The following is a 27,800-nucleotide window of genomic DNA, read 5'->3' as shown; positions in this document are numbered from 1 at the left end:
CAAGGTTGAATTGTAACGTGCATATTCAGGATGCTGGCATTGCATCACCGGTTGCTGTAGATGTAATAGTCTAGACTTTAGAGTCTAGACGTTTAAAAGTCTTGATCCCAAATGCAAGAACACGTGTTTTCAGGGGAGGAAAGCTGCTGGTACACATGAGATATGGATTATTCTTGGTTTTTCTGTGCGGAAGATGAAACAATTTATTAGCGATTATACTAATAACTTCTTGACTGAAGTAGAGAATATGATGAAAGAATAATTGCTACTTTGATTTGTATTACTTGGTATTTGTAGATAAGTGTTTCCAAGTTTCATTCAAAAGACAGGTCTGTTCATGTTCGTTCAGGTTCACACAATTAATGAACTATTTCAAGGTCTTCTGGGTCATTTTGTGTATATGCACTATGCGTTTCATGACATCACTTAAGTGTGTGCTTTTCAGAGTTTTTTTGCTGCAAAACATTTGTACCCGTCTAGTTTTCTTGGCCTTTCACTGAAGCAACTGTTGAACATATTGCATCTTCAGTGTTTGTAAATTACGGACAATACAAACTACAAGTTTTTAAGACGTTGGGTTGTGTTTGCAGAGGGTCTGATCAATAATTTCCATGCTGAAGAGATCCCTCGTAAGGCTTCATTACAGAATACTTACCCACCACGGTCATAAGGGCAGGATGATTTAAATGCTACATTTGGCATATCGGATGTTCCTGAATTTAAAAAAAAAAAAAAAAAAAAGAAATCCATAGAAGTCATTCAGAAGAGGTTTATATAGGACTTTATATTAAGGCTGCACAATATTAGTTGTGCTATATAAATTGATACTTCATGTTACGTCCGTGTGTGTGCGTGTGCATGCGTGCGTGCGTGCGTGCATGCGTGTGTGTGAGTGTGTGCGTGTGTGTGTGCGTGCGTGCGTGTGTGTGTGTGAGTGCTGCAGCAGGCTAGCTGCCCCAGCTGTGGCTCGTTGGGGATAATCAGCGGCTGCTGTATAAAAGGAGGAGGACAGCACTCTGGTGCCAGTGGAACAGCTGTAGTTGGTGTAAAAACAAAATACCTTTCAGTGGAGAGTGTGGCTTTGGGTATGGAGAAAGCCTTTGTTGTTTCTGTTAGTCATTATAATCTTGTTTTCAGGTTTGAATTTTGGTGTTCTTTTGGGCTTAGTTTAATTGTTTTATTTAAACCTAAATAAACACATCCTTGTCTTCTCCTGTTGGTTCTTATGGTATCACTTCCTCAAACCCTCGTAACACTTCAGTTTGTGCTATTTATGTCCCCTGACAGTAAATAGTCTTTCAAGACTTTAAAGAAACTACATCTATTATATATATTGTGGCAACATGGTTTTACCAGAGATAGGTGAATAGTTTGCATTTGATTGACCAAATGTGTTATTGCAATATTTCTTTCTTTTTACAATCTTGACATTGCGCATGTTGTATTGAGATGACTATAAATCTTGCATCTATTTTGCAGCGGTTCTTCATATTTACAGCAGTTTAATGTAAAGTGTTCATTTTCATGTGACATGTTCCTGATCGGCATTAAACGGATGTTTCTGCTCAGTTTTTTTAAACCTTTTTGAGTTAACTTCTTATTTACGTTTACATTGGTGTGCTTAATAGATTAAGATAAAGCAAGCTTTTCTACCAATAAATCTAAAAGGACTTCATGTTTGACACAACTTCTGGATTTATTATTTATTTATTATTTGCATCTTTATTAATGATGCCATTAAGAAAATTACTGTTTAAACTTATCAGAGTCAAATGTTTTACCTTTTCCTCAACACTTGCAGAAAGTTTCCTTGGAGATGTTTGGCGATAAGAATCTAACCAGCAAATAACACTTCCATAACCGTCTATTAAGTTAGGCCTTCCAAAAAGAATCGTGGTTCTGTTTTGGTTTAGTTTCGACTCGGACTGTTTAACCCAGTCCATCCCTGAACCTCTCTGAGCAGACCCCGACTGTTGACAAAACAGGCAGATAGATCTGAAGATCATCTGCAAAACAATGAAAAGTGATGTGCCTTTTTAAAAAAGTATCCCAAATGAAGGATATGTAAAGAGAAATGAACCGGGCCTAAAATGGAGCCTTGAGAGACTCTCCTTTATCTTTTTATTGGCGCTGTAGGCATCTTCTGTCATGTGTTTTGCATTTTAGTAGTTATGTTGTAGCATTTCTACGTCAGCATGGGTGGCTTCACCTGACTGCAAAACAAACCTGCTGACAGTTAGTTATGAATAAAGGAACATGATCCTGAATCTTCAGCCTCCTTAAAGTTTGTTGAATATGTTTCTGAATGAACTGAGAATTTTGTTTGAAAAAACTCTTCACATAAGTAGCAGCTGAAAAAGTCACTGTTGATTTTGAGAGCTTTATTTGACCAAAACAGAATCTGATTCAGAATCTGAGACTGTGAGGACATTGACGTCAACACTCCAGAAGAATCTCCAGCACAGTCACTTATGTAATTGACTTTATGTTATGATGAGGTTTGCAGGCCAATGATAAATGTTTGTGATCCTCTCCTATCTGGGCCTTTTATACTGAAAAGCTGCTGCTGCCACAGGGGAGGAAACACACTCATGTATTATTCATCCTGGTATCTTCTTTTAACCTTTACACTCGGTATTTACGTGGATTTGAAATGATTAATGCTCCGTTGAAATGTTCAGACATTTATGTAAGTGATTTCTCTTTTATTATGGCCCGAAGGCATTTTATCAGCTTCAAGGGTATTATGTACATGAAGGAAAGCTGTCACTGTAATGATGTTTGTGTTCGATGAAATGCCTAAATTTCTGCCCCATTTTTATTAAACAGAGGTAGATTGTGTGTGTGTGTGTGTGTGTGTGTGTGTGTGTGTGTGTGTGTGTGTGTGTGTGTGTGTGTGTTCACTGTGTCCTCCTTTTTAATAATCACTCCATTTGACAGTAAACCCACGACACAAGCTGCATCTCTCTTCCTACCCACTTTAACACATAGGCATGCTTTCTTTTTCTTTTTTTTAGTAGCTTATTTATGACAAATTACACATACACATACTTGATTTCTCCATCCTTGTCTCTGACCGTCCTCCCTCCTCCTCCTCCTCCCTTTAGTGAACTGAAGCAGGAGCTGGACGAGGAGGGCAGTCGCTGCCTCCTGCTGTCACGGCAGACGTGCTTCAACCAGCGCTGCTGCATCCGCTGCTGCTCGCCCTTCACCTTCCTGCTCAACCCCAAACGCCGCTGCAGCGACTGCAGCTACAACGTCTGCAAAGCCTGCCGGGTCTACAGCAAGCCGGAGAAGGTCTGGCTCTGCACTGCTTGCCAAAAGAGCAGGTAAGGTCGGCATGGTGGCAGCCGGGAGCGCAGTGTGTGTGCGTGTGTGTGTGATTTACCAGGAGACTAAGTGAAGGATAAGAGGTTGACACAAACGTCAAAGAATATTAAGGTCATATCGTGCTCCTTGATAGATGACTGAGTGCTGAGATACTGTTGAGGATAAACTTTCTTCTGGCTCTGATGTTTTCCTATTGCAACATGAAGATGTATATAACACATGTTTTATTTGACATATTTTTGTAAGTTTAATCACTTCCTGAACATAACATTACCTATTTGGATATTGTGTAGTGATTCATTTTTTCTGTTTCTATAGAATGTAGGGACATCTACTGGCAAAGTTGCAGAGTGCATCCAAATGAATAACTTCCAATTGAATACAGACCAGTTTAAAACGTAGATGTATATGATTTCTGAAAAATATAAGACCAGGGAGTTGCACAAATGCAGGCTGCTTCGGATAAGGCTTTTGACTTATCTGAGATGTGGCAACAATTATTTCTATCATTGTCAGTTCATAAAAAAACATTTATGAGATATTGTTTTATCTTGTAAAGTACACTGTGTTAACACAAGTTTTCGGAAAATGCTGTACATATAGAGTTTGATTGATTGATTTGGTGAAAAGGACAGATATGCATTTATTTATTTATTTATTCTTTATTTCATTCATTGATAAAATAAAACAACAAACAATTTAATATAAACACAAACGTTCCTAAATTGTGAATGAAAGGGAGCAGAAAGAAGAAGAATCTTATTTAATCTGCCCCTTTTTCCCAAGACATCAATTTACAAAGAACGTAAATTAAAAAATTAAAAAACAACAACAAAGTCATCATGTCATCATCATGATGACATCGGCCCACTTAATAGTGGGTATAGTGTTGACAGTGTGGAGACCATGTTCATTTAAAGAAGGAGTTTTAGATGGCGTATTGAGGGAGGAGTGATCAGCTTCTGCTTTGTAAAAAGTTTTTTTTCTTTTTTGTTTCCTTCATGTTCTGGATGAAACGTGTATTTGGTTGTGAGGATGAAACAAATATTTCTCGGCTTCTGATTTTACAGCCTGTATGTCAGGATTTCTCAAATTGTCATTGTGTAAAAAACAAGTAATTGTTTGAAGTTTTGTGTGTCGCAGCTTTGTTTGGAGCTTTGTGTTCTGTTATTCGGAATATTTTTCTTCATGGTTCTACAGTAATAATAAATTATTTTGAGGCATAAGGAATGGGATGAGAATGAGCTCCTGATTTTCCAGTCAGTCTGCTTTCCTACCCTCACTGATGGTCACAAGTCGTGTGGGTAGAAGTGGCCAAAACGAGTTTCCTCTGCGGGGTGTCCGGGCTCTCCCCAGACGGGGTAAGAGGCTCAGAGTTGCTGCTCCTCCACATTGAGAGGAGCCAGATAAGGTGGCTCAGGCATCTGGTGAGACACCTCCTGGATGCCTCTCTGGTGAGGTCTGTCAAGCACATCCTACTGGGAGGACGCCCGGGGAAGACCCAGGACACACTGGAGGGACTGTGACTACGTTTACATGCAGTAAACATTCGGGTTATTGCTAATATTCCGGTTACTGAAACATTTGGAATATTCCGTTTACATGCGTGAGCTTACAGGGTTATCCCTGTATACATGGTAATTAATCATTTGGGATATCTGGATCAAACCAGCGACGCACGGAGAACATCATGACGCAATTACCGTCATTTACGCTTCTCCTTCCTGTATCCAAATTCAAAACAAATGCTGCTTCGCACAACTTTTCGCTCACCTTCTTGTAAATCTCGCTATCCCGGTACTTTCTACCGTCTACAAATGCCAAAATGTTCATATCCTTCATTGCATTTATGAAGTGATTAGTCTCCTCCTCACTCCAAAAGTGTGGCGTGGTCTTGCGTTTCTCCATGTTTATAAGTACGTCAAAAGACCAGGATTCCTTGCGCACAGAACATGTGCAGAAAACAAATTCCTGTTCCGTTTGATGGGGATATTCTGTTTGGCGTTTACATGACCAAATATTCAGGTTTTAAAAGGAGTAACCCAGGGGTCATATTTGGGTTTTTAAAACCGGAATATGAGCAAATTCGGGTTATTCAAAGGGGTTATTGGTGTTTACATGGCCGTGCAAAACCGGGTTATTACTAATATTCAGGTTTTAAAAGGGTTATTGACTGCATGTAAACGCAGTCTATGTCTCTCAGTTGGCCTGGGAACGCCTTGGGATCCCACAGAGATGAACTGGACGAGGCGGTGGGCGAGAGGGAAGTCTGGGCTTCTTTGCTTTAGCTACTTCCCCCGACCCCAGATAAGTGAAAAAAGTTGGATGGATGGATATGAGGAGTGTGAGGCTTGTGTAGAAATATCCTAAATTAGACAGACATATATTATGTCCACTGAAAATACAGCAGTCAGAGGCAAAGCTGTGATTATATAATTACGCAAACATGTGGACAAAATTATCATAAGATAAGAAGGTCTTTAGTACATAATGTGACTAAATAAATTAAACCCTTTAGATAAACATGTGACTAAAAAGTTGCAGAGGTGGTCAGTGATATGAGACTGTAGAGGGACAAGCCAGAGACCAGCGCAGAACTTCTTTGACCTCCACGTTTGTCCCTCCAGTTATCGGTTCAATATCCTGTGACTCTTATTTGACCACCTGAGAATGGTTTCATATCACTGCCAGATCAATAAGTGAACTCTTAAAGGAAACAAAGGGAGTGATTAATTTGCTGGAGTAATCTTTTTTGAATATCCCTTGAGTTTAACAGAAACCGAACAAAAGCTGTGTGTTTATTACCATATTTTTGGCTCTTTTAAGTAGCATTTACGACACAGACGATATTAGCGGGATTAAATCATCTTTGATTTCCATTTGGCTTGTAGAAATCAAAGAGAATTTCACAGCTTGTTCTTTAAAACCTAAACAAAGAAGCCAGAGGATGACATACATACAGACTGCCTGTGGCGCTTCTGCTTCACGTCAACACGCTTCCTGCATGCGTCATGCATGATGCGTGCACACTCGCAGTTCACCCAGCGAACAGATGGCAGCTCATTAAACTCACTGGCATGAGTTTATCTGCATGATCCCACAGCTGTTTATCATAAATGCTTCATCTAAACGTAAGGCATATATAAGCTACTTTATGCATTAATCAGTTAAAAGATTTTCAACAAACACAAAGCCAGTGAGTTTACATCTAGTCATTTTGCTTCGAGCCTGCAAGCCTGAAATGGGAAAAGCCCAGTGAAAACATTTCCAGTCATTCAGATGAAGGTCCATCTGACGATCTGCAGAAATGTACAAACCCTGCACTTCGTAGCTTTACAAGCACTCTGTGGAACAGTACCACGTCTGGCCACATGGGGGCCGAATAAAAAGCAAAATTTAGGAGGCAGAACTTTGGTGGAGGCAATGTGGAATATAGAAATAAAGCCATCATTCTGCAATTCTCCCTTCTTCCCATCATGCATAAATGGCAAAATTGTTTTTTTTTTATTCTTAGTTCCATCACGCTAAAAAAACCAAACCCACTCACCCTCCACACGTGTTTTTTTTGTTTTTCACCACTGCACTTCATCTGATCTGGAAACGCTTGTAATTGTTTAAATTCTCCTATCAAGTTTACGATAGAAATCCCCAAAATAAACAGCTTTATGTCTTTATGTCTCAGGCTGTTGAGGACGCAGTCACTGGAGTGGTTCTACGCAAATGTAAAGAAGCGCTTTAAGAGGTTTGGCAGCGCCAAAGTGCTGAAGACGCTCTACAGGAAGCACCTGGCCGAGCACAGTGCACTCTCAGAGCTTACAGGTACATTGTTCATTATGAGTTTAATATATAGTCAGTATTTGATTATGAGTGTGATAGAGAAACGGAAGTAGCAAGTATTGAATGTTTACGTGAAATCTGAAAGTGTTTCAACCAGCAACATCCTGCCCTGAATGGACGGAGAATGATCCTGTCTCTGTTCAGCAAAATTAGCTTTCCTTAGTTTTGAAATGATTTGAAATGTCGAAGCAGCAGGAAGTTAGGAAAGTCACTCAGCTCCCACAACACTGTGATGTTTTTTTCCTCTTCATTCTCAAGACAGTCAGTATTTCCCTGTCTGGGTGTATCGTGTTCATGAAACAAGTGGGGATGCTCCAATTTAATCTTTTTTTTTTTGCTCCCGAGTCAATAATTTGATTCTGAGTGTCTACTGATACTGAGTCCCAATCCAACTCTTTGGCAATGGACAAAAAAAAAACTAAGCATCATCACACAAACAGCCAAAGTTGCTCTAACACTGCGTTCGTTGTCACATTTAAAATATCTCCAAATTGCAGACATTTCTGAAATGCAGAGGAGCCCACTTCAAGTTCACTCTACGTTTAAGTCAGCTCTCTGACGACTGCAGCTCCTCTAGGTTGAAAGTCAGGCCCACTTCTCACCTGACATCAGTGCTACTAACTGCAAAACTCAAGGACAGACAATAAGTTAATAAATAATGTGATTTAATTCAATTAGAAAGTTTAAAATCCAGTTATTTCCCTCTGATCCTTCAGAAATGATTGGATCAGCTCATCACTAGAAACAAGGATGTGTGGATTGTACACGTAATAAATGCTCACAAGAATATAGCAAGGCTCCAACTAAATCATAGTCCAGCTTGAAGTTTAATTTATTATTTTATGTTGTCTTGTGACACGTTTTTGGCTGCAAGATTCAGAATTCAGATTTTTAAACCGCTCTAATGAGCGCTCTCATATGAACAAAGGTTCAGATCAATAAAATGAATGTTGATGTGTGTGATTGGCTCAGGGCCCAAAAAAAAAAATCCCAAATAGGATTTCTCCTTTAATTAAACTTTGATTCTGCCTGTGTGTGACCAGGCTTCCTCCACCACTTTTCTTTACTCACATGGCATAAAGAGGTGAATAAAAAGTGAGACCACATCACTCTGGTTTTCCTGACACAGAAGGATATGAGACAAATCAGACTCTGCTTCTCTTGTGTGACACAAGGTCGCATATTGAACCTTCATAATGATTCATCTGACAGGAGCACAAACAGTTAAAACTGATAAATAAAAAAATAAAAAAACAGTTACATGCACATCCAAATCAAGCTTTTGGTAATAATCTAGCTAAGGATTAAACTTGAGTTTCAGAGAAATCCAAGTATACATGCACAAGAAGACAATCGATTATTGAGTGAGGTGCGTTCGACCCTGCGATGCTAAGGTGGCGCCACACGCACTTTTGCATTGGCGTTCTTCCGGTTCCTTCTCTGTTGTTCGTCTTCTCCTCCTACTGTTTTGATATTCCGGCTTTCGCAGTGTCGGAGTCCCGTGCAGTCACTAGCTCGGCTAAGCGTGGGTTGCGTATACATGGCGGAATAACTCGGATTATCTGGCACTAATATCACGATCTTAAGAGTTTCAGTTCAGGTCGACTACAGCCCGGCTAAGGTGTAAACATGGCTTTTAAAAATTCGATATCGGTCGGATTAAGGCAACATTTCGACTCTCTGTTAGTGCATGTAAACGTACTGATAAACTGAAACAGATTTGCAAAATGAGCATCATGAGGTTTCTACTGAGTATCAGCTTGGAACAAACAAGTCGAAGAAGGAATTTAACGTAGCTAAAATGTTGAGACTGAAGGAAAGAGAAGAAGAACAGACATGAAACTCAATTGTCCAAAGTACCTCAGGTCCCTGACTCACTGGAGCTGCTTGCCGCTTGATTCCACCTCCACCTTCCAGCTGTGGATCCACAGGTATCCCCCTCACCTCCCGCACACTCGTGAGCAGCTCTCTTTCAAAGGAGACAGAGCGTGTCCTTTTGGCACATTTTTAGAAATAGTTGGTGACATGTTTTGACCAAACTACCACAGAGGAACCGAACCTTTCTGTTAAGTCTATTTAGAGCAGCTGGTTTCACTGCCCCAGACTGACAGAGCTGTGCTACGCTGGAGTTTTTGATTAGGTGGTCATTTCAGACACAGTTGTGAGTGGAAAAACTGAAACTTGAGGGGGGCTTTAGTGGATCTGCTGCAGCTCATGATTCCTTGGTGTACTTACGGAGAGGAGGAGGAGAAAATGAATCAATTTAAAATAAGATTATGAAAATCAAGGTTTTAGACATGGCGTCGATGTTTTTTTTTTTTTTTTTTACTTTTTTCTACAAGATTTTAAAGTTTGATCAAAAGTTTGTCATGTAATAGGAACAACATGCTATCTAAAATAGTCATTTTTATGTGTACAGCTTGTTTTATTTATTAAAATGATGGTTTCATTCAGTACCCAACACAACATTCCACTGAGGGAACAAGCTTAGGACTTTTTATGTAATGAAAGCGTTGCGTTGACCTCCGGGGAGATCTCGGCCGTCAGAGTCACTCTGAAGAACAAACACAGAGCCACCCATGTGGAAAATAAATTGTTGGTACTACACATTGGTCGCCCAAAGTACAGCTGTTCCAGCATGTTTATCCCGTCAGGGACGAAGATGAGCCCTTATCCAGACCATTAGTTCCCAATCAGGAGGATTTCAGAGAATTATGTTGTGTGGAGGAGAGGTTGCTGCTGCAGATGATGCAGAGCTGTGGCCCCTGTGGGCAGAGGACTGATGTGGGCTGACATCCACCCCTCCTCTGTTGGCTCACAAACACTATATATCACAAGCTGAGTCATATATTCACGTGTTTATAGCAGACCTGCGCTGCATGAATAGCATCAGAGCTCACATTTGGGAGCAGCGTAATGCTCTTCAAACAGGCTAGTATTTCCTTTATTTACTGCTGGCCAAAAAAAAAAAATGAAAAAAGAAGGTGTCCTCAACCCAGAAGAATCTTTACTCCCAAAAGCCAAAAATCTTCAGTCATCATCAATTTATTCACTGTCAAATAATCTGTGATGGGACGTCGACAGAAATCATAACACGGGGCCATATCAAGAGTTGAAATGACCTCATATTCATTTCCATGTTTTGTGTGATTGGTCCAAATTAGGGAATATTTGATCACTCAGAAGAATCGTTGTCTAGCCCTCATGGATCGTCTCTACAGTATGTGATAATCATCAAAGGAAACAAAACAAATGCAAAAGCCTTGAATCTCATGATTGAGGTATTTTGATCAAAATACTACAAAAATACAGAATGTCTGCACATCAGACACTGGATGCATTAGTGTTGCGTGGAGTTCAGCATCTGAATCCCATTCAAGGGAGGAAAAAGACTGATACGGATAGTTATGACCTCTTTAAATACGACTGTGGTTGTAAATGTGGTGCCTGCAGGGTTACAGTCACCTTCAGCTGCTGTTTCCGTTATAACTCCTCTACAGGTCTGTGTCGTTCAGCAGAGTGGCTCCAGTGCCCCAACACAGATATTGTCTTACACTGCAAATGAAAACCTTTTAGTTTGCAGAGATGTTCCACATCAGTGAGCCCCCATTTTTATTCAGAGGTTATTGGATTGAACGGTCCCAGAAGTGAATTCCTTGTCGCATTTTTCAAAGTACTCGCACAGTTAATACCACTTAGTTAAAGTGGGGTTTTGGCCATTAAAATGATTGGACGTGACCCTGAGAACGCTGTACAGAGCACCGGTCAACTGGTAATGCTGCACACGAGGCCGCTCTAATGCACTTATGTAACCACAAATGGGTGCATTGTTGCAAGAATACTTACATGACGTGAAAAGAGCGCAGAGGTGGAGGGGAAGTGTCTACAGTGTGACTGAGATCTCTGCGGTATAATTGTAACATGGTTTACAGCACAAGTTATTTATAGCCAACTCATTTGTCTTTCTTTTCTTAGTATTTTTTTCTAAAATACAGTTCAAATATCAACTTTAACCAAAGAAAAGTCCAGTATAATTACTATCCCTGCCCTGAGTTCTGAGGTTAGTTATGCATATTGAAAATATGAATGAATGAAAGAGGCAATTCATTCTTAAATCATCAAATATGATTCCACTTTATGTAGTAGTACCACTTCTGACCACATGGGGGCAGGGGTGTAGCACCAAATTCTGGGCCCTGTACACTCTCAATGTCAGTGGGCCCCTATCCATGCCCGCGAGGCGCGTGAGAGAGAAAAAAAAAGGGGTGGGGGGGGGGGGCATTTATACAATCAACTACAATCAGATCAGATTATATTGATGAGTGGTTCTGAATTGATGCATTTGGCCTACTTGTGCTCAAATACCTAAAACATTAGGCTACATCTGGCTGCAATAAGTTGCAGAGGCAAAAATGTTTTAAGCCATTTTTCAGCCAGATTGAGAAGAATAGCTAATTGTTTTTCTGTTCTCACCACCCAGACATATCTCTTTCTCTCTCTATCTATCTGTGGCAAAAATCACAATCACAATCATTTTTGATTGATAGTGAGATCACAGTTATTTAACATGATTATTCATTGGCTTTGGTAACACCATGAATTTATTGAACATTGACAATAGCTTTGAAGCACAGCACTTTACCGCAATGCTAAGGCTTTTTACCAGACAAAAATAATAAATTGCGTTATTGCTCAATTATTATATTACTAATGTGCACTTGAGCCTACAGTGATATTGGTATGTTATTTACATGTTGATATATGCAGCAGCAATATTGCTAGATGGATCATTCATTAAATCTCAGCACGGAGTTTCATTTTATTTTCTATAATACAAAAATGTCATACATTCTGGATTCATTAAAAATCAACTTAAATATTGCAAGCCTTTTATTATTTTAATATTGCTGATCATGGCTTACAGTTTAAGAAAACTCAAATATCCTATCTCAAAAAATTAGAATATTCTGGGAATCTTAATCTTAAACTGTAAGCCATGATCAGCAATAATAAAATAATAAAAGGCTTGCAATATTTCAGAATGTTCAGAATGTATGACATTTTTGTTTTTTTAATTGCATTACAGAAAATAAAGGACTTTATCACAATATTCTAATTTTCTGAGACAGTCGTACTAGTGCTTGAACCACTTCCGAATATCCATCGTTACTTTGTGTTAATGGAGCAGCAGAGAGAAGCGTCTTGCAGATGAGTGACGACACCGGCTGATTTATGGTTCCGCGTTGCGCCAACGCAGATCTTACGGCGTAGGATACGCGGGGATACTTTAATTGGACTTTGCATGACAAGCTTGGTTCACCTTTGGGAAAGAAAGCAGCTGTCAGCAGCTGCCTCCCCTCGTTCTGCCGTCTTTCTTTTTGTTTCCTCTCTTTCTTTTTCTGATAGCCCGATGTATGTTTTTTGGGCAGCATGATGTCCTGCACACAGGTCTCTGATCTCTGGGCGCACTGTCTAACCAGTGACCTGTTGCTGGTCGCTGTTGGGCGGACTAAACCATTTTGCATCTTCAAGGGGGGGGGGCCCAGAATGTCTAATATGTTGGGAGAACTGTGACATTAAGTTCATTCTCTCATTTGATGTTATCAATATATTTTAAATAAATTATGACACCAATTAATTGGAGGGCCCAATTCATTCGAAATAAAAACATCACAAAAAAAAAAAAAAAAAAAAATCTGGATTTTCATGGGCCCCTCTCTCTACTCGGGCCCTGGGTAGTCAGGTCCACTTTTCCCCCCACTACCACGCCCATGCATGGGGGTATTTAGCTCAGCTGTGCTGACAAAAGAACCCCTGACAATACTGTGCTAATGAGCGTCGATGGTCCGGTGTATCTTGTAATACCACTTTATCTCATTAATAGTTCACTTCATCGTTGTCACTTTTTGCCTTCCGCTGACACATTAACCTTCTTGTGTTGTGTTGCCCCCGTGTGGTCAGAAGTGGTACTGCTACATAGAGTGGCTTTAAGCTGGACACTGATAACTTCAGGCTGCAGAATGAAACTCTTGTAGATGTCCTATCTGTTTGTCTGCATACATGTCAACATGTGTGTGTCTGCAGAGGGCAGCGCCTGCGAGGAGAGCATCTGCAATGAGGGAAGCATCTGCGGGAGCGACTCTGCTTTTTACAGACAAACTGAAGGTGAACACAGACTTTGTTATTGCTTCACTGGCACTGGTTTATACTGCACACTTGTTTCTGTTATTAATGACAGTTTGATGTCTTTGCATTACCATGTTACACGATACACACTATCTGACAGAAGACATGATGTCCTCTAGGAAGAACAAAAGGGCTTAGTTATGTTTCAGTCTATTGTTTAATTGTAATGCCATATGTTTTCAAACTAAAATCTCTAACAGTTGTTGTCGGAGACAAAAACTGTCTTCAAGCAGATCGGGTAATGTAATCTTGGGGTTTGGGATGAACCAGAAACGTCTCAGTTTTGATTTATCTGCAACATGAAAACTGTGTCTGTTGGAGTTTAGAGCACAGCATGGCGGAGACGCTCAGTGTGGCCATGCGGGTGGCAGAGGAGGCCATAGACGAGGCCATTTCTAAGGCTGAGGACGGCACCTCCACTCAGGTTTTTGATGTTTTCCACATTACATCCATTCTAGTATTACTACTAATCCAGTGTTGGCGCTGTCATCTGCCCATGCAGTGCTGTATCAGAGATGCTGTCAGAAATACTGTCAGAGATGCTGCACTATGTATCTTCATAGACAGTAATCCATGTAGTTATTTGTCTTTAACAGTCTTTTTGTGAAGTTCCTTTTTAATCCGGCATTTCTGCTTTTTGTCGAAGCCAGAGTTTGGATCCGATTATGTGAAACCACCAGGATTATGCTACAATTGAAAGGACAGTTTAGTACAAAAGTGCACGAGGGTGCTTGAGCCGCAGTTACAACAACTTTTGCTTCAATTTAAGATTATTGCTCTCAAGAAAGTCAAAATGGCAAGATGAAGGCAATTATATTACACTTCTTGTACTGTAAACTCTTATAAATTATATATTTATAAACCTGAAATCAATGGTCTCTTTCATGAGACACTATGGAAATACATTTCTAACACTGAGCATGCACGTTTCATCCTTTAAACCATCTTTGGTATGTGCATCACTAATCTAAAACTGCATGTAAGAAACGATTTCCTTCTCAGTAATCTGTGCAAGTTTCCCAAAGCTTTTGAACGCAGTACAGCAAATATAAACGTTCAGCATGCACATTTCAGAGCATAATCAGCTTAGAGTGTGTGTTTGTGTGACTCTGAAAGGCTTTCTTATGTGTGTGTGTGTGTGTGTGTATTTCCCAGGAGAAGCAGAATGAGGCGCACTATCTGCGGGAGCATAAAGGAGAGCTCATCCAAAACTGGCCAAAACTATTGTGCAAAAAGTAAAAAAGGGTTACATTGTGCATAACAGTATGTTGTTTGTTTTGGCTTTTATCGGAGGCTGTAAAACAAAACCAATTGATCCGTTGCCTTGTGTGGGATCAGAGCTGTGTGTGGTGCTAATCCTGACCTCTGTGTGTTTAAGATCATCAGCAGGAGAAAGACTTTGGCTGACATGAGAGCAGAATATGAGCATGACTGGACCCTGGAGCGCAGCACTGACCTTCATCATCATCCTGCTGGTGATCAGGCCTCCAGCTCAGTGAAACAGCAGTCAAACCTCTGGGTAACAACACACCACGATCAATATCAGCAACACTTGAAACTGTGGTGGATTACGTAACACATTTATGATTCATTGTTGAACATTAAACCAGCAAGGGTTAAGATTTTTGCATTTTAACCTTGTTTCTATGCTGCTTTTTACACATTGAAGCATAGCTTCATGTATGGATGTTGCATTTGTACTTTCATAGATGTTTGAGGAGTATAGCTTTCAATAGTACATCAGTCCGACTTCAGAGAATAAAATCAACACCGAAATCGGACTGTTGTTTTTCCAGAGGTCACACTCAGCCTTCTCTCTGCAGGACAGTGACCCTCCCGCTCTCGTACAGGACTGTCCTACGGCTCTAAAGAAGGAGGCAGCTGGTTTGGCTGTCACCGCCCGGAAGAGTGTAGACCGACTAGACAACTCCGGTAAGGTCTTTTTGTTTTAGGATTTACAATCGACTACGAGTTGTTGCCGTTTTCAGAGTGTGTGTGTGTATTATTCCTGAGTTACTCATGTTTATATTTCATTTTCAGTTGCTTCCATATTCTTTTTTCACCTACCGGCCTGTACACTCTTGATATTTAAGCCCAAAACCACAACCTTTCCCATGCAATTAGAATAATGAATTATGAAACAATTCAATTAAAAAATACTATATTAATGCCCAAACGGATACTTGTGATTGCTTGAGGTTTTCTAATCTATATGTATTTAACTACTTGAATTAGAAGGTACTCTTCAGCTTGCTGATAGCCTTGCCATAGTGAGTTATTGCATCATAGCTCTTTTTAATTAAATTGCTAGTCACAGTTTATTGAACTTATTAAAATCCTCTGATTTGAAACAGTAAACTCCCTGAAATGAGCCCCAGAAGATCAGTTACCATAATGGTACTCAACCACACTTAATTTCAAATTTTAGTAGAGACTCAGACCACTCCAGAGACAAAAACACAGTATGCTGAAAAGTGAGCGTTCATCTTCTTTGTGATGTGCTGCAAAAGCCTCTTTTCAGGTGACTTATACGCGATTATAAGAGGATCGTCTCAGTTCTCTTTGGTCTACCTGACGGCCTACGTGAGCTGATTTTAATAAAATGCAGTTGACAGTGAATTAAAGTCTGAGACGAGGCGTCACGAGCTGAAACGGTTCATGTGGTGACGCCTTCCAGTTCTGGTGTGTCAGCTAACACCCACCTCCACTGTGTGCTTGTTTTTGTTCGTGTGGTTGCATGTGTGATTCCCGGGTGGCACATGGTCTCTGCTTTTCTGCATGATACCTTGTGTGTCCTGGTGTGTGTGTGTGTGTGTGTGTGTGTGTGTGTGTGTGTGTATGCCCGCATGCGGAGGTGTGTCCTCAGTGCTGACGAGCCCAGACGGGAACTGGATCGCCCTGCAGAGCGCCCAGCTGTCCCGGCCCAGCCTCCTCACTAAAAGGAAGAGCTTGGTCTACAGTGCCTTGGAGAAAGAGGCCGGAGTTGTGTCTGCCTACGAAGTTCTGGGCTCTGAAAACCAAAGCAAACCGGAGCCCGACGGCTCCTGGGGAGCCGTCCTGCAGGAGATTCACAGGAAGATGATGGACTCTAACTTCAACTTGCAAGACTTCAGCGACAGCATCCCCCCACTGATGGGCCACCAGGGTTGCAGAGACAACCCCTCTTCAGACTCTGAGGGGAACTGGAAAGCTGACAAACATCTGCTGGCCCTTCTCAAGCGGAAGGTGCCTGCAGAGATCAGGAAGCCTTCGTCATCCCGCAGGACGAGCATCATTGATGTCAACTTCAACCTGGAAGGTGCAGGAGGTCTGAGAGAAGATGGGATCGAGGAGGCTCAAGAGGCAGAGATGGAAAAAATCAGGAAATCACTCAGGAAGAGTAAGAACGAGCCAGAAGCTGCTTCTCCTGTGTTGGTAAGAAGGAAATTACTTTTAACAACGCACACATGGGGTGAACAATTGATTACTTACATTTTATTTTTTGCCAGTAGGTTTAATCCAGCCAGTATTTGCTGCAAGAATTCTTTTATAGCCACTGCATTTAGTACTTGTTATCACATAGGGGCATTTAGATCTTCTCTATTGACTAAAGAGCCACTGAAAACATGATTTTTCTGTGTTTATGTGCTTTGAAGTTTTAAAATGTTTGGTTTGAGAACATTTTGATAATTTCAGTTTTTACCCCCCAAAAAAACAAAAACTGAGGTGTTTATTTAGCCTCAATTCAACACTGGTATCCACAAGTATAATATACTTAAATCAACAGGTCTCTTCAAAGCTATGATGGTATAATACATAAAATCAGTTTAATATGCAAAAGTGATTTTACATCAAAAAATATATCAAAAAAGTTATATTTATTTACAGTATTACGTAAAGGAAATCTGTTGAATTCCCAATTGCACTAAGCACTTAGTCTGGATTGTTATGAAATCGTCATTATTGAAATGCACTGACCAGCAAGACATGGCAGGACATCCCAATAACCTTTATGAGCTATTAAAATATGTCCCATGGTTTAAGAACAAAGGTCAAGAATTATAAGCAGAAAGAACATAAATATAATTACTCGTCTAATTACTAAACAAGTAAATTATATCAACTGTCTTCTAAAGCTACGCAGCACGTTTCTGCACTGCATCATGTCTTAAAAATGTGTTGTTTATTTTTTGTTGGTATTAAATGTATAAGTAGAACCTGACATAAGGGTAGAAATTTCATTATGGACAAAAAAAAAACATGTTTGTGCTGGTTCAAGTAAACATGCAGGACACGGCAGCTGAGATCAAACTAAACAGTTCAGAAGGGTTTGGGAAGTCACGTGACTTTCTTATACAGTATATACTGTATCACTGAAGGGTTTAACACAAGGTCAAGCTGTGAACCTCAGCTGAGCTAGTGATATTTTAAACTGTAACATTTCTTATATTTGCAGGATTTAAAGAACAAACTTGACTATTCTCCCCCTGCTTCTGATCCCGAGACCCCTGATACTCTCACGTCTGGAGCCACGACTCCTGAACCGTTTGACCTCACCGATGACATCACTGGGAATGAAGCCAACGCGATCAACGAGGATTTCACTGTAAAACTGCGTCAGATAGAAGGCGGGGTTTCTGACTCCACTAGAGAAGAAGAACCTGAAGAAAAGGATGACTGCAGTGATGGACAGAGGGAGGGAGGGAGGCAAGGAAGTAACTGCAAGAATGAAGGAGAGAGGGCGTTTGAGATGGAGATTGATTTGGAGGATGAAGAAGAGAAAGACGAAGGTAGAGCGATGAAACACAGTTTGTACAGGCTTGTTGCAGAGTCCAGCCTCTCGTACTTCTCATCCACTGAAGATGAGCTGGACAAGGCAGGACAGAGTGAAGGAGAGTGGGATAGAGACAAAGACGAGGATATTAAGGAGGAAGGTGAAGAGTGGGAGGAAAAGACAGAACGACTCACTTATAGGCTCTGTAAGCTGGAACAACAGGCCAGAGCGACTCAGTACTCATCCACAGAGGACGAGTTGGACAGAATCAGCATCGAAGAAAAAGAAGAGGAGGATGCCGGGAATGAGGGTCTGGCTGTGAAAGTGTGCAGGTTGGTTAATCAGATCAGTTCCACCCAGTTTTCATCCACAGAAGACGAGCTGGACAAAGTAGGCAGAGGAGAGGATGAGGAGGAGGTGACTGAGGAAGCAGAGCTGTGGAAGCTGCAGACTGAGAGGGCGCCGCTGCGAGATTTGGTCAGTTTGGTCAACTCCGCTCAGTATTCCTCCACTGAGGATGAGCTGGACAGGGTTGGAGAGGATGAGGGAGAAATAGAGCAGGAGGTGAAGAAAGGAGGGATGAGGAGCAGCGGTGTGGATGAGGATCTGTGGGAGAGGGCAGGATCCATGGGAGACATAAACATGAAGATGTTTGATCTGAAGGTTGAGGCTGAAGAAAGAAAAAACACGAGTGATGAAAAAGTAACAAGTGAGAATCTCTTGGCAAGTCAGAATGAAAATGAGGATGAAATTGACAAAAAAAGAGTTTTAAGGAAAAAGGAATTAACAGGGGGTGCAACAATACAAAAGGAGCAATTATGTGACAAAAGGATTGAAATCTTGAAAGCTGGGAAAGAAAAAGAGATGGAAGAAAGACAAAAAATTCAGTTAAGAACAGAAAAAGCAGACGAGATAAGAGTCATAGAGCGAGAGCAAAAGAGGCCACATGAAAAGGAAGAAGAAGAAAGGTGTCTGAAAGACAGCAAAGAGAATGAGAGCGGATGGGAAATGGCTGCAGACAGCGACGAAGAAGACCCAGAATTTGACAGAATTATTAGCAGCATGTTGTTGATGACTCTGGAGGACATTCAGGTGGAAGCCGTGAAGGACAAAGATGGAAAAAATGTAGATAGAGAGCTAGAGAACAATGAGAGCAGGGAGGAAAGTGGATGCAGAGCGTTCGGTCTTGATGCACGAAGCAAAGGTGCTTCAGAGGAGTTTGGGAAAGTTTTAAATGAGAAGTCAGAGGCGAGTCAGAAAATTAAAAGTGACATAAGAGCCAAAGAAGAAAATGGAGACACTAGAGGTGAGGATGAGAACATGCAGGAAGAAAGACAAATAAGTACCAAAGAGAGACATGAGAAGGATGAGGTCAAGCCGTCATGTCCAAACACTGAAGTGGATGATGAGGGGAAACTGTGTGAAAAAGGAAACACCGTGGATGAGTGGGAGGACGTGTGGGCAGAGGGAGACACTGCAGACGATGGGAAGACAGACATGGATGGACAATTCGATGAAACCGAAGACCTGAAAGAAGAAAAAATTGAACAGAGCAGCTCTTCTCCTCTTCAGGAGGGTTTTCTGTCGGCAGATGAGATTCAGTATGTAAGTAGTCCGCTGTTCCTTACATTTATTTTCCACTAACAGTCTGCTGCTGGTAAAGCAACCCCACTTGGAATCACTGTTGCATGGACATCTGCTAAATGTCAGCTAAAGCCTGAAAGCTCTTATCTAAGGACTTCGGTTCACGTTGCCCGACGCCTGTTATTAGCGTGATTTTCTCTGCAACTAACTTGTTACTGACCTTTGTCCGGCCTCTGTGTGCGTTGCTTTCTCCTCTTATGTGCTCTGCAAACTGTAGGGCAAAGATGTGGAGCTTTCCAAAACTGTAGAGTTAATTTCATCTCTGATGCAGCAGGTGAGCGTGAGCTGGATTCTCTTTAATCTCTAAAGACAATGTTAGTTTTGTTTGGACGTAATCGAGAATACACTGAGACTATTTATGTGACTAGATCATTAATTTGACTTTGACTGGATTCCACTTTGTTCACAAACCTGCACTGTTTTTCATGCTTCTGCTTTTTTTAATGCCGGATGGTGTCATCACATCTTCATCATATCACATCATATCTTTGTGGAAGAAAATTCTTCATCTCAATAGATAATAATGTCTCCAAACACTATGAGGCTACCTATGGAGTACCACAAGGGTCGATTTTAGGACCATTACTTTTTAATTTATACATGTTACCCCAGGGCAGTGTCATCAGGAGACACGGCATCTCTTTCCACAGTTATGCTGATGACACACAGCTCTATGTGGCCGTGTCTCCTGACTACACTGGGCCGATTGACTCACTTTTTAACTGTATTTTAGATATTAAGGCCTGGATGTCACAGAATGTTTTACAGCTAAACCAGGAAAAGACTGAAGTACTGATCGTCGGTTCAAAAGCCCAGAGAGAGAAACTGGCCTCTAAACTAAATACATATGGAGTAAACCCGAGCAAAGAGGCAAGAAACCTAGGAGTCATATTTGACTCTGATTTTAATTTCAAATCACATGTACGCTGTGTCACAAAAACAGCATTTTATCATCTAAAAAATATTTCTAAGGTGAGGCTGTTCCTCTCTCTGAGCAACACGGAGAGACTAATACACGCCTTTATAACTAGCAGGATAGACTACTGTAATGCTCTTCTTACTGGTCTACCCAAGAATATAAATCAGCTGCAACTGGTTCAAAACGCTGCAGCGCGAGTTCTGACTCAGACCAGAAGGAGAGCACACATTAGGCCCATTTTAAAATCCTTACACTGGCTACCTGTAAGTTTTCGTGTTGATTTTAAAGTTATTTTATTAGTTTATAAAGCGCTACATGGGCTTGCACCAAAGTATATTTCAGAGATGTTTTTATTCTATGAACCAGGAAGGCCCCTCAGATCCTCTGGCTCTTCCTTTCTAGCTGTTCCACAGAGTAGAACTAAAACATTTGCTGCTTTTAGCCACTAATATGCTCCAAAACTGTGGAACAGCCTGCCGGAGGATCTGAGAGGAGCTGGAAATGTGGACATTTTTAAACGTAGACTAAAAACTCATCTCTTTGGTCTGGCTTTTATGTAGCATCACATTTTATAGTTTTAGTTTTATTCAGTTTAAAAAATTTTAAAGGTATCTGTTTTATTTATTTATCTATCTCTTATAATGTTTTTATTATTTTTATTGTTGTGGACTGATTATTTTTTTTAGCCTTAATCCATGAACCTTTATCTTTTTATAAATTTTATATATTTTATATTGTATGTCAGGGTGCATTGGTCTCCCAGTTTTTATTTTTTTGGTCTCCCAGTTTTTATTTGTTTATTATGCTTATTTTTCAATCAAAATGTCAAAGCACCTTGTATTTCATGTACCTGGACGAAAGGTGCTATATAAATAAAATTTGATTGATGATTGATTGATCACAGATTTAGCCGCTTCTCAATTCTTTTCTTATGCTGTGAGTTAGACGGCACCTGTGTTTGTGTTCTGTAGAGATACTCAGCAGGGTCTCTGCGCAGCATCACTACTGAGGTGTTGAAGGTCCTGAATGCTACAGAAGAGCTTCTGCAGGGCGTGGAGGGAGGAGACGAGGTCCCACTCAGCACCATCTCCCTGCCCTCAAACACCGACCCTGAGAAACTGGACCAACAGTTCAGCCGACTGGAAGAAAAAGTGAGTTTATCATTCGTTTTATTTGTTTTAAAGGATATCCCTACAGGCTGGAGACATTTTGGGGCTCATTCCCTTTGAACAAAAAATGTAAATTGTAAATAAGATTTTCTGGCACTAAGGACCCCACATAGTGAAGCACAGAAATATCAACTCACAGCAAGGAAAATGCTCTTCTGAATTTTTTAAGATCCCCTCTAACTATTGAAGTAATTTTAGTTTGTCGTATCGAAGATAATTGTGTTGAACTGGTTCAAGTCCAGTGTGACTTTCTGTACACATTGGGGAATGCTCCTATCCTGCAGCTCCTATCATTTGTGGGGAACCTCAAGGTTTCATGTTGGGCCCAGTATTGTTTTTACTCCTTCCTGCCTTTGTGGTCTATTTTTAGGAAACGTATTACTCTATTGTGAAGCTGATGATGTTCCTGGTTTACTTGTCCATTAGACAACAAAAACTCACTACTTTTAAGTTTTTAGATGCTTTTTTAGGGGGAAAGTTTGAGCACAGCAATTCTACTGGCACACTTGAGTTTCCATATAATTTATCTGCTGGCAAAAAATCTGGGTGTCATTTCAGACAGTAGGTATATTCAAAATTGCTGCTTTAGACATACAACCTTTTATGATTGTAAAACACTGTTTTAAAATGTACTCACCTACTTCGAATAAAGGCGACTAGTGCCAAAAAAAGTCTAAATTACCTTAAAAAAGGTACTCAATAAAATTCTAATCCGAGATCAAATTTGATTTTACAAATTGAAATGATGTATTACACATTTCAGTGAAGCTCTTCGGGAATTAGATTTCCATTCCAGAAATGATTGAGTTCTTAAGAGATGAGTAATAAATCTTGCTTTTAAAAGTAAAATTGTCTCTTCCTGCAGGTGTATGTTGCTGCTGGTTCAGTGTACAGTCTGGAGGCGGAGCTCGGCGACCTGGAGGAGTGTGCCAGAGAAATCTGCACCTCCACGTCTCATATGGAGCTGTCCTTCCTGGAGGAGCAGGTGGCGGCAGCAGCTGCCAAAGTTCAGCAATCTGAGCTACAGGTGAGCAGGAGATGCAAGAAAATGGAGAGAGGGCTGGACATGGTCTTAAGATTGGTCCTAAGTGTAGTGACTATCTTTAGACTTACTCTTTCTTCTTTTGACCAAACATCTTACTCACTTCATGAATGGTAATGACGACAGGAGATTTTTTACGCGTTGAGTACGCCGACAGAACCGTCAACAGAACGGTAAAACGCTGTGTTGCTCCACCGTCACTCGTTTATTCTTTCAACTGACAAAAAACACACAGTTCCGCACTTCCTCCCACTACAGAAGCCCCACTGGCCCAAACTACCGAAACCGTTAAGGCAAACAAATCTCAGTAGTGAAATTTAGGTATTAATCAATAAAGTATAAAATAATAACTCTCAAAACTTAAACTGAAATATATTCCTTCTCTGTAAACAACAAGGCATATTATGCAATAAAAGAGTTAACTATAAACTATACAGTACATGGTGCTTACACTAAGTTTCTGTTGATTATCGATGGACCATAATGAACCATGAAATAAATCCACAGAGATAAAAGTAGTTCAGGACAGGTAGACTAACTAGTGCACTTGATCTGGATGTTAATAAAGACTAGGAGGAAAAATGGACAGGTGCTATTCAATACAAATCTTTGTTTGGTAAAAGATTTTAAACATGCAGTAGTTCAACTGATTAAAAAACCTGGACTGGATCACGCTGTCCTTTCAAATTATAGGCTCATTTCCAAGCTTCCTTTTCTCAAAGATTTTGGAGAAGGTTGTATGTGTTCATTTGAAAGCATTCTTGGATAAAAATAATATCCTCAAGGTTTTTCAATCTGGTTTTAAACCTATTCATAGCACAGAGTCTGCGCTGTTGAGCGTTTTTAACGGCATCCTCTTGGCTACAGATTCAGGGAATTATGTAATTCTAGTTATTTTAGATTTAACAGCTGCCTTTGACACTGTGGATCACACTATCTTATTAACTTGTTTAAATCATTGCGTAGGCATCCATGGAATGGCCCTGGAGTGGTATATAGATTACCTGGTTCAGAGAATATTTTTGTGTTGGTCTCGACGATTACGTGTCCTCCTCTGTGTCTGTCGTGTGGCATTCCGCAGGGCTTAATACTTGGGTCTCTCCTTTTTTCTTTGTATTTGCTGCATCTTGGCTTAATTTTTAGAAAGCACAATATAGCCTTTCATTGTTATGCAGACGACACTCAGGCCTATGTGCCCCTAAAACAGGATGATGCTAACTCCTTGTAAACGATATCAAAGTGCCTTGAAGAATTGAAAGCCTGGATGGCTCTAAACTTCTTAGTTTTTGATGAAAAAAAAAAAGACAGAAAGGATCATTTTTAGTGTCACTAGAGGTTTCTGCCCTCCTGATTTAGCCCCCCAGGACAGTATGTGAAGCCGATTGTAACTGACCTGGGTTAGTCAGTCCGCCCTGTCTCGTGTCTTCAGCTGGTGCAAAACAAAAAAACTGCATGGCTTTTAACAGGAACATGAAAGAGAACATATTACTCCTCTTTTATCCTCACTGCACTGGCTGCCTATTTTAGAGTTCATTTTATTTGTTTTTAAATCTCTAAATGGTCTTGTCCTGCCCTACCTCTCTGAGCTGCTGCATTTACACTCTCCTTCCCGGTTACTCAGATCAGCTGACCAGCTGATCCTGGATGTAACAGGGATCAGCTGTTGCTTGCTCAGGGGGGATGGGGCATTTGGTGATGTAGCCCCCAAATTACTACCACCAGACTACCACACCCATATTGTTTAATACGTTACCAGTAAATATCAGTCTTCTTCCATGGCCATTTTTTAAATCATCTCTTAAGACCCACCTTTGCTGCCAGGCTTTTAACCCATTATGAGATGTTGACTTTAGGTTATTAGGGCCCAAGCAGTGACAGTGCGAAGGCCCTATTGTATCCGTAGGAATTGTTCTCGTTCTCCTCGTGCTCGTTTTTCTTCCGACGACATGACGGCCTTTTTGCCCCCTAAATGTGCCCCAAAAGTCACCAAATTTTACACGCAAGCCTGGCGAAAAATTTGATATTTAATGGTTTGCATTAATGGGTGTGGCCTAATGGCTCAACAGCGCCCCCTAGAAAACTTTGTGCCTCAAGCCCCACAATACGGTTTGACGTACATGCATGAAAATCGGTACACACCTGTATCATGTCGCAACTTAAAGAAAAGTCTCTTGGCGCCATGGCCGAAACAGAACAGGAAGTCGGCCATTTTGAATTAATCATGTAATTTTGGTGCAATTTATGTAATTTCTTCGGCCGTTTCTTCGCCCGAACCGTAACGTGCACCTAGGTGTGTTATACATCAAAATGTGCGTCTCGGTCCTGCGACAATGGACATTACTTTTCTCAAAAGTCAAGTCAAAAGCGTTACCGTGGCGACGATAGATGCCAAAAAGCGCCCCCCGCCCCCCGCCCCCCCTTCATCTGATTGGTCCATATTTGATAGTTCCTACTTTCTGCCATAACTTTTGAATGGTTTGACATAAAGAGTCGTGGGTGGTGTCATCGGACTCGGTTTTGAGTCCTTGAACATAATTGGTGCAAATTAGCCCCGCCCTTTCTTCTGATTGGTCGATATGTGATAGTTCCTATTTTCTACAATAACTTTTAAATGGTTTGACATAAAGACTCGTGGGATTGTGTCATCGGACATGGTTTTGAGTCCTTGACCTTTATTGGTGAAAATTGCACACGCGAGGGCCCGTTCATCGCTGCTTGCAGCTTTAAGTTTAATATATTTTCATTATTTTTATTTGAATCCCATTTATTTAATTGTTAATTTCTATCTTTGTGATTTTATGTTTTTAAAGTGCTTTTATAAATAAAGTTTGCTTGGACATATTTTTCATATTTCTGCATCCGCTGTAGGTCTCCGGCATCTCCACAAGGATTGCCGCTTTGAAGAGCGCAGGCCTCGACGTGGACCCTCAATCACGTTTCACAAAGACGAGGACAACAGATATGGTACACACCTAAGCTTAGTACAATCCAACGAGCAGAGCAGGATGCTGGCCTCTCTAATACATTTAAACATGTCACGTCTGCTTGTCATCTCCAGTCTGTAACCCTGGACTCCTCCAGACAGATGAGAAGACGATTACCAGCACCACCAACAAAAGGTAGCGCTACGACGCACTTCTAATGTTCTGTTCTGCTCAGTTTGAGAAAGAAACTTGCACGATTAATGGTTGATACCATGCTGGTAAAAACCTAAGGCATATATATGTGCCTTATATGTGGGAGGGGGGTGACATCCACTGCTAAACCAGGAAGCAAGAACACACGTCGAGCACTGGAAGTCTGCAACAAAAACCACAAACGTAACCTGCTCCTGATGTAACTTCAGCAGATTCATTTCTCCAAGAAACTGATCGATGGATTGGTCAGATGGTTCAATTTGTGATGAATATAGTTTGTAGTTAAAGTCTCTAAAAACTGAATTTATTAAACAGGGATCATGTGTAACTTCCCCTGATTGGTCCTTGATAGATATTATGGTTGTTTTTTCTTTGTTTACTTTTCATTGATTGGCTAAATATTTCCCCAATCTGTTAGCGTGTGCAAAGTTTTCCAGACGAAGCCTTTGTACTAGAAACTGTGTTTTTGCGTCAATTATTTTATTTAATTCTATTTTAGTTTTCCTTATTCTATTAAGGATATGTTCATCTGCAGAGGTCCGGAAGGCCTCCTCTAGTGTTTTAATTTCGCATTCTAATTCTTTTGTTTTTAAGTTATCTTTCCTTTTCTTATTTGAGAAAAAAGGAAATTATTTTACCTCGCATTACTGCTTTTCCTGCTTCCTGCTTCAGACATTTAAAAATCCAGGGTTGTAATGTTGCACAAATACTGTTTTCACTGTAGTTTTAAGAGATAGTATAATAGTACAGCATGTCTATAACTTATATATTTGATGCCATTTTAAATTTGAATTAACTGTATAATCCTAAGAAACAAAGGGTCACATAAATGCAAATTCCTTTGTTGCTATTACGATTGCTCAGTGTCAATGTCGTTGGTAAGCCATAAAATGGCAAAAATGTACCAATTTCTTTTTCGTCATAGAAGCGAAAGCAGGCCAAAACGTTGAAAGTTGTCTTTAAGGATCTGTTCATTTTAAGGGTCTGAAAGGGTCATCCACATGAGAACTAGTTCTTCATACAATTCTGAAAGTAAAACAAAAGAGCAATGATCCACCAGTGTTGTAATTGGACCAGAGAGTAGTATTAGATAAAGCTCAGTGTACGCACACTATAATGATTCAACTACATAAATGCAGAAAGGAAAACAGTTTTGTTCAATTCTGTTGCTTTTCATTCTATTTTCCCCATCAACATGTATTGTGCTTTTCTCACCTAACAACTTAATGGTTGTCCCTTTTTGTTTCTTAGAAGACCAGGAGACTTAAGCCATCGGCCGTCTGCAGACCCTCCGTTACAGCAGTGCCTTAATCCCATCACTCAGCAGCCAACAGGCCAGTTTTAAATGATCCGTGGTGACACCATCTGCCTTAATCCAGCTGTAAAAATGCCTCAAACAACATGAAACACAAGCAGTCTGTAAGTTGATCGTATAGGAAACAGCTGATTCTTGAGTTGTCTAGTCAAGAGTGCACAATAGATAGAACTACTTTTGTTTCTTTTCTTACTCTTGAACAAATATTTTGGGGGGGGGGGGGGAATCAATCAGGTTTGATCATGCTGGGAAAAGTAAAATGAAGACCTTTTACTTGCTACAGACAATGCAATTACTATACAGCAAGTATGCAAAAACACAAATTGTTCCTTTAATAAAAATAGTACTTTGAGATTTAATTGTTGCTAGTGACAATTTAAGTTGGTTCATAAAACTGTACAGATTATGTACAATGACTGAAACGGCACAAATTTAAGAAGAGTAGGAGCAGCTATTCGATAAAACCTG

At 40.5% G+C, this 27,800-nt stretch overlaps 1 protein-coding gene across 1 annotated transcript in view; it reads left to right on the top strand.

The window, feature by feature from the left end:
* The window catches only part of LOC133452869 (rab effector MyRIP-like), a 34,136-nt gene extending 6,336 nt beyond the window's left edge, over positions 1–27,800 (top strand). The window contains 16 exon segments of the mRNA XM_061732575.1: positions 3,108–3,329; positions 7,013–7,149; positions 13,252–13,332; positions 13,680–13,777; positions 14,509–14,560; positions 14,563–14,588; positions 14,732–14,872; positions 15,177–15,285; positions 16,220–16,767; positions 17,789–19,711; positions 19,968–20,024; positions 21,641–21,820; positions 22,704–22,865; positions 25,749–25,844; positions 25,939–25,999; positions 27,269–27,800. Of these exon segments, the coding sequence (XP_061588559.1) occupies positions 3,108–3,329; positions 7,013–7,149; positions 13,252–13,332; positions 13,680–13,777; positions 14,509–14,560; positions 14,563–14,588; positions 14,732–14,872; positions 15,177–15,285; positions 16,220–16,767; positions 17,789–19,711; positions 19,968–20,024; positions 21,641–21,820; positions 22,704–22,865; positions 25,749–25,844; positions 25,939–25,999; positions 27,269–27,285 (3,910 nt within the window). The 3' untranslated portion in view covers positions 27,286–27,800.

Source organism: Cololabis saira, chromosome 10, assembly GCF_033807715.1.
Source record: "Cololabis saira isolate AMF1-May2022 chromosome 10, fColSai1.1, whole genome shotgun sequence".
In the NCBI taxonomy this organism is placed as follows: Eukaryota; Metazoa; Chordata; class Actinopteri; order Beloniformes; family Belonidae; genus Cololabis; species Cololabis saira.
This window is presented reverse-complemented; position numbering and strand designations above follow the sequence as displayed.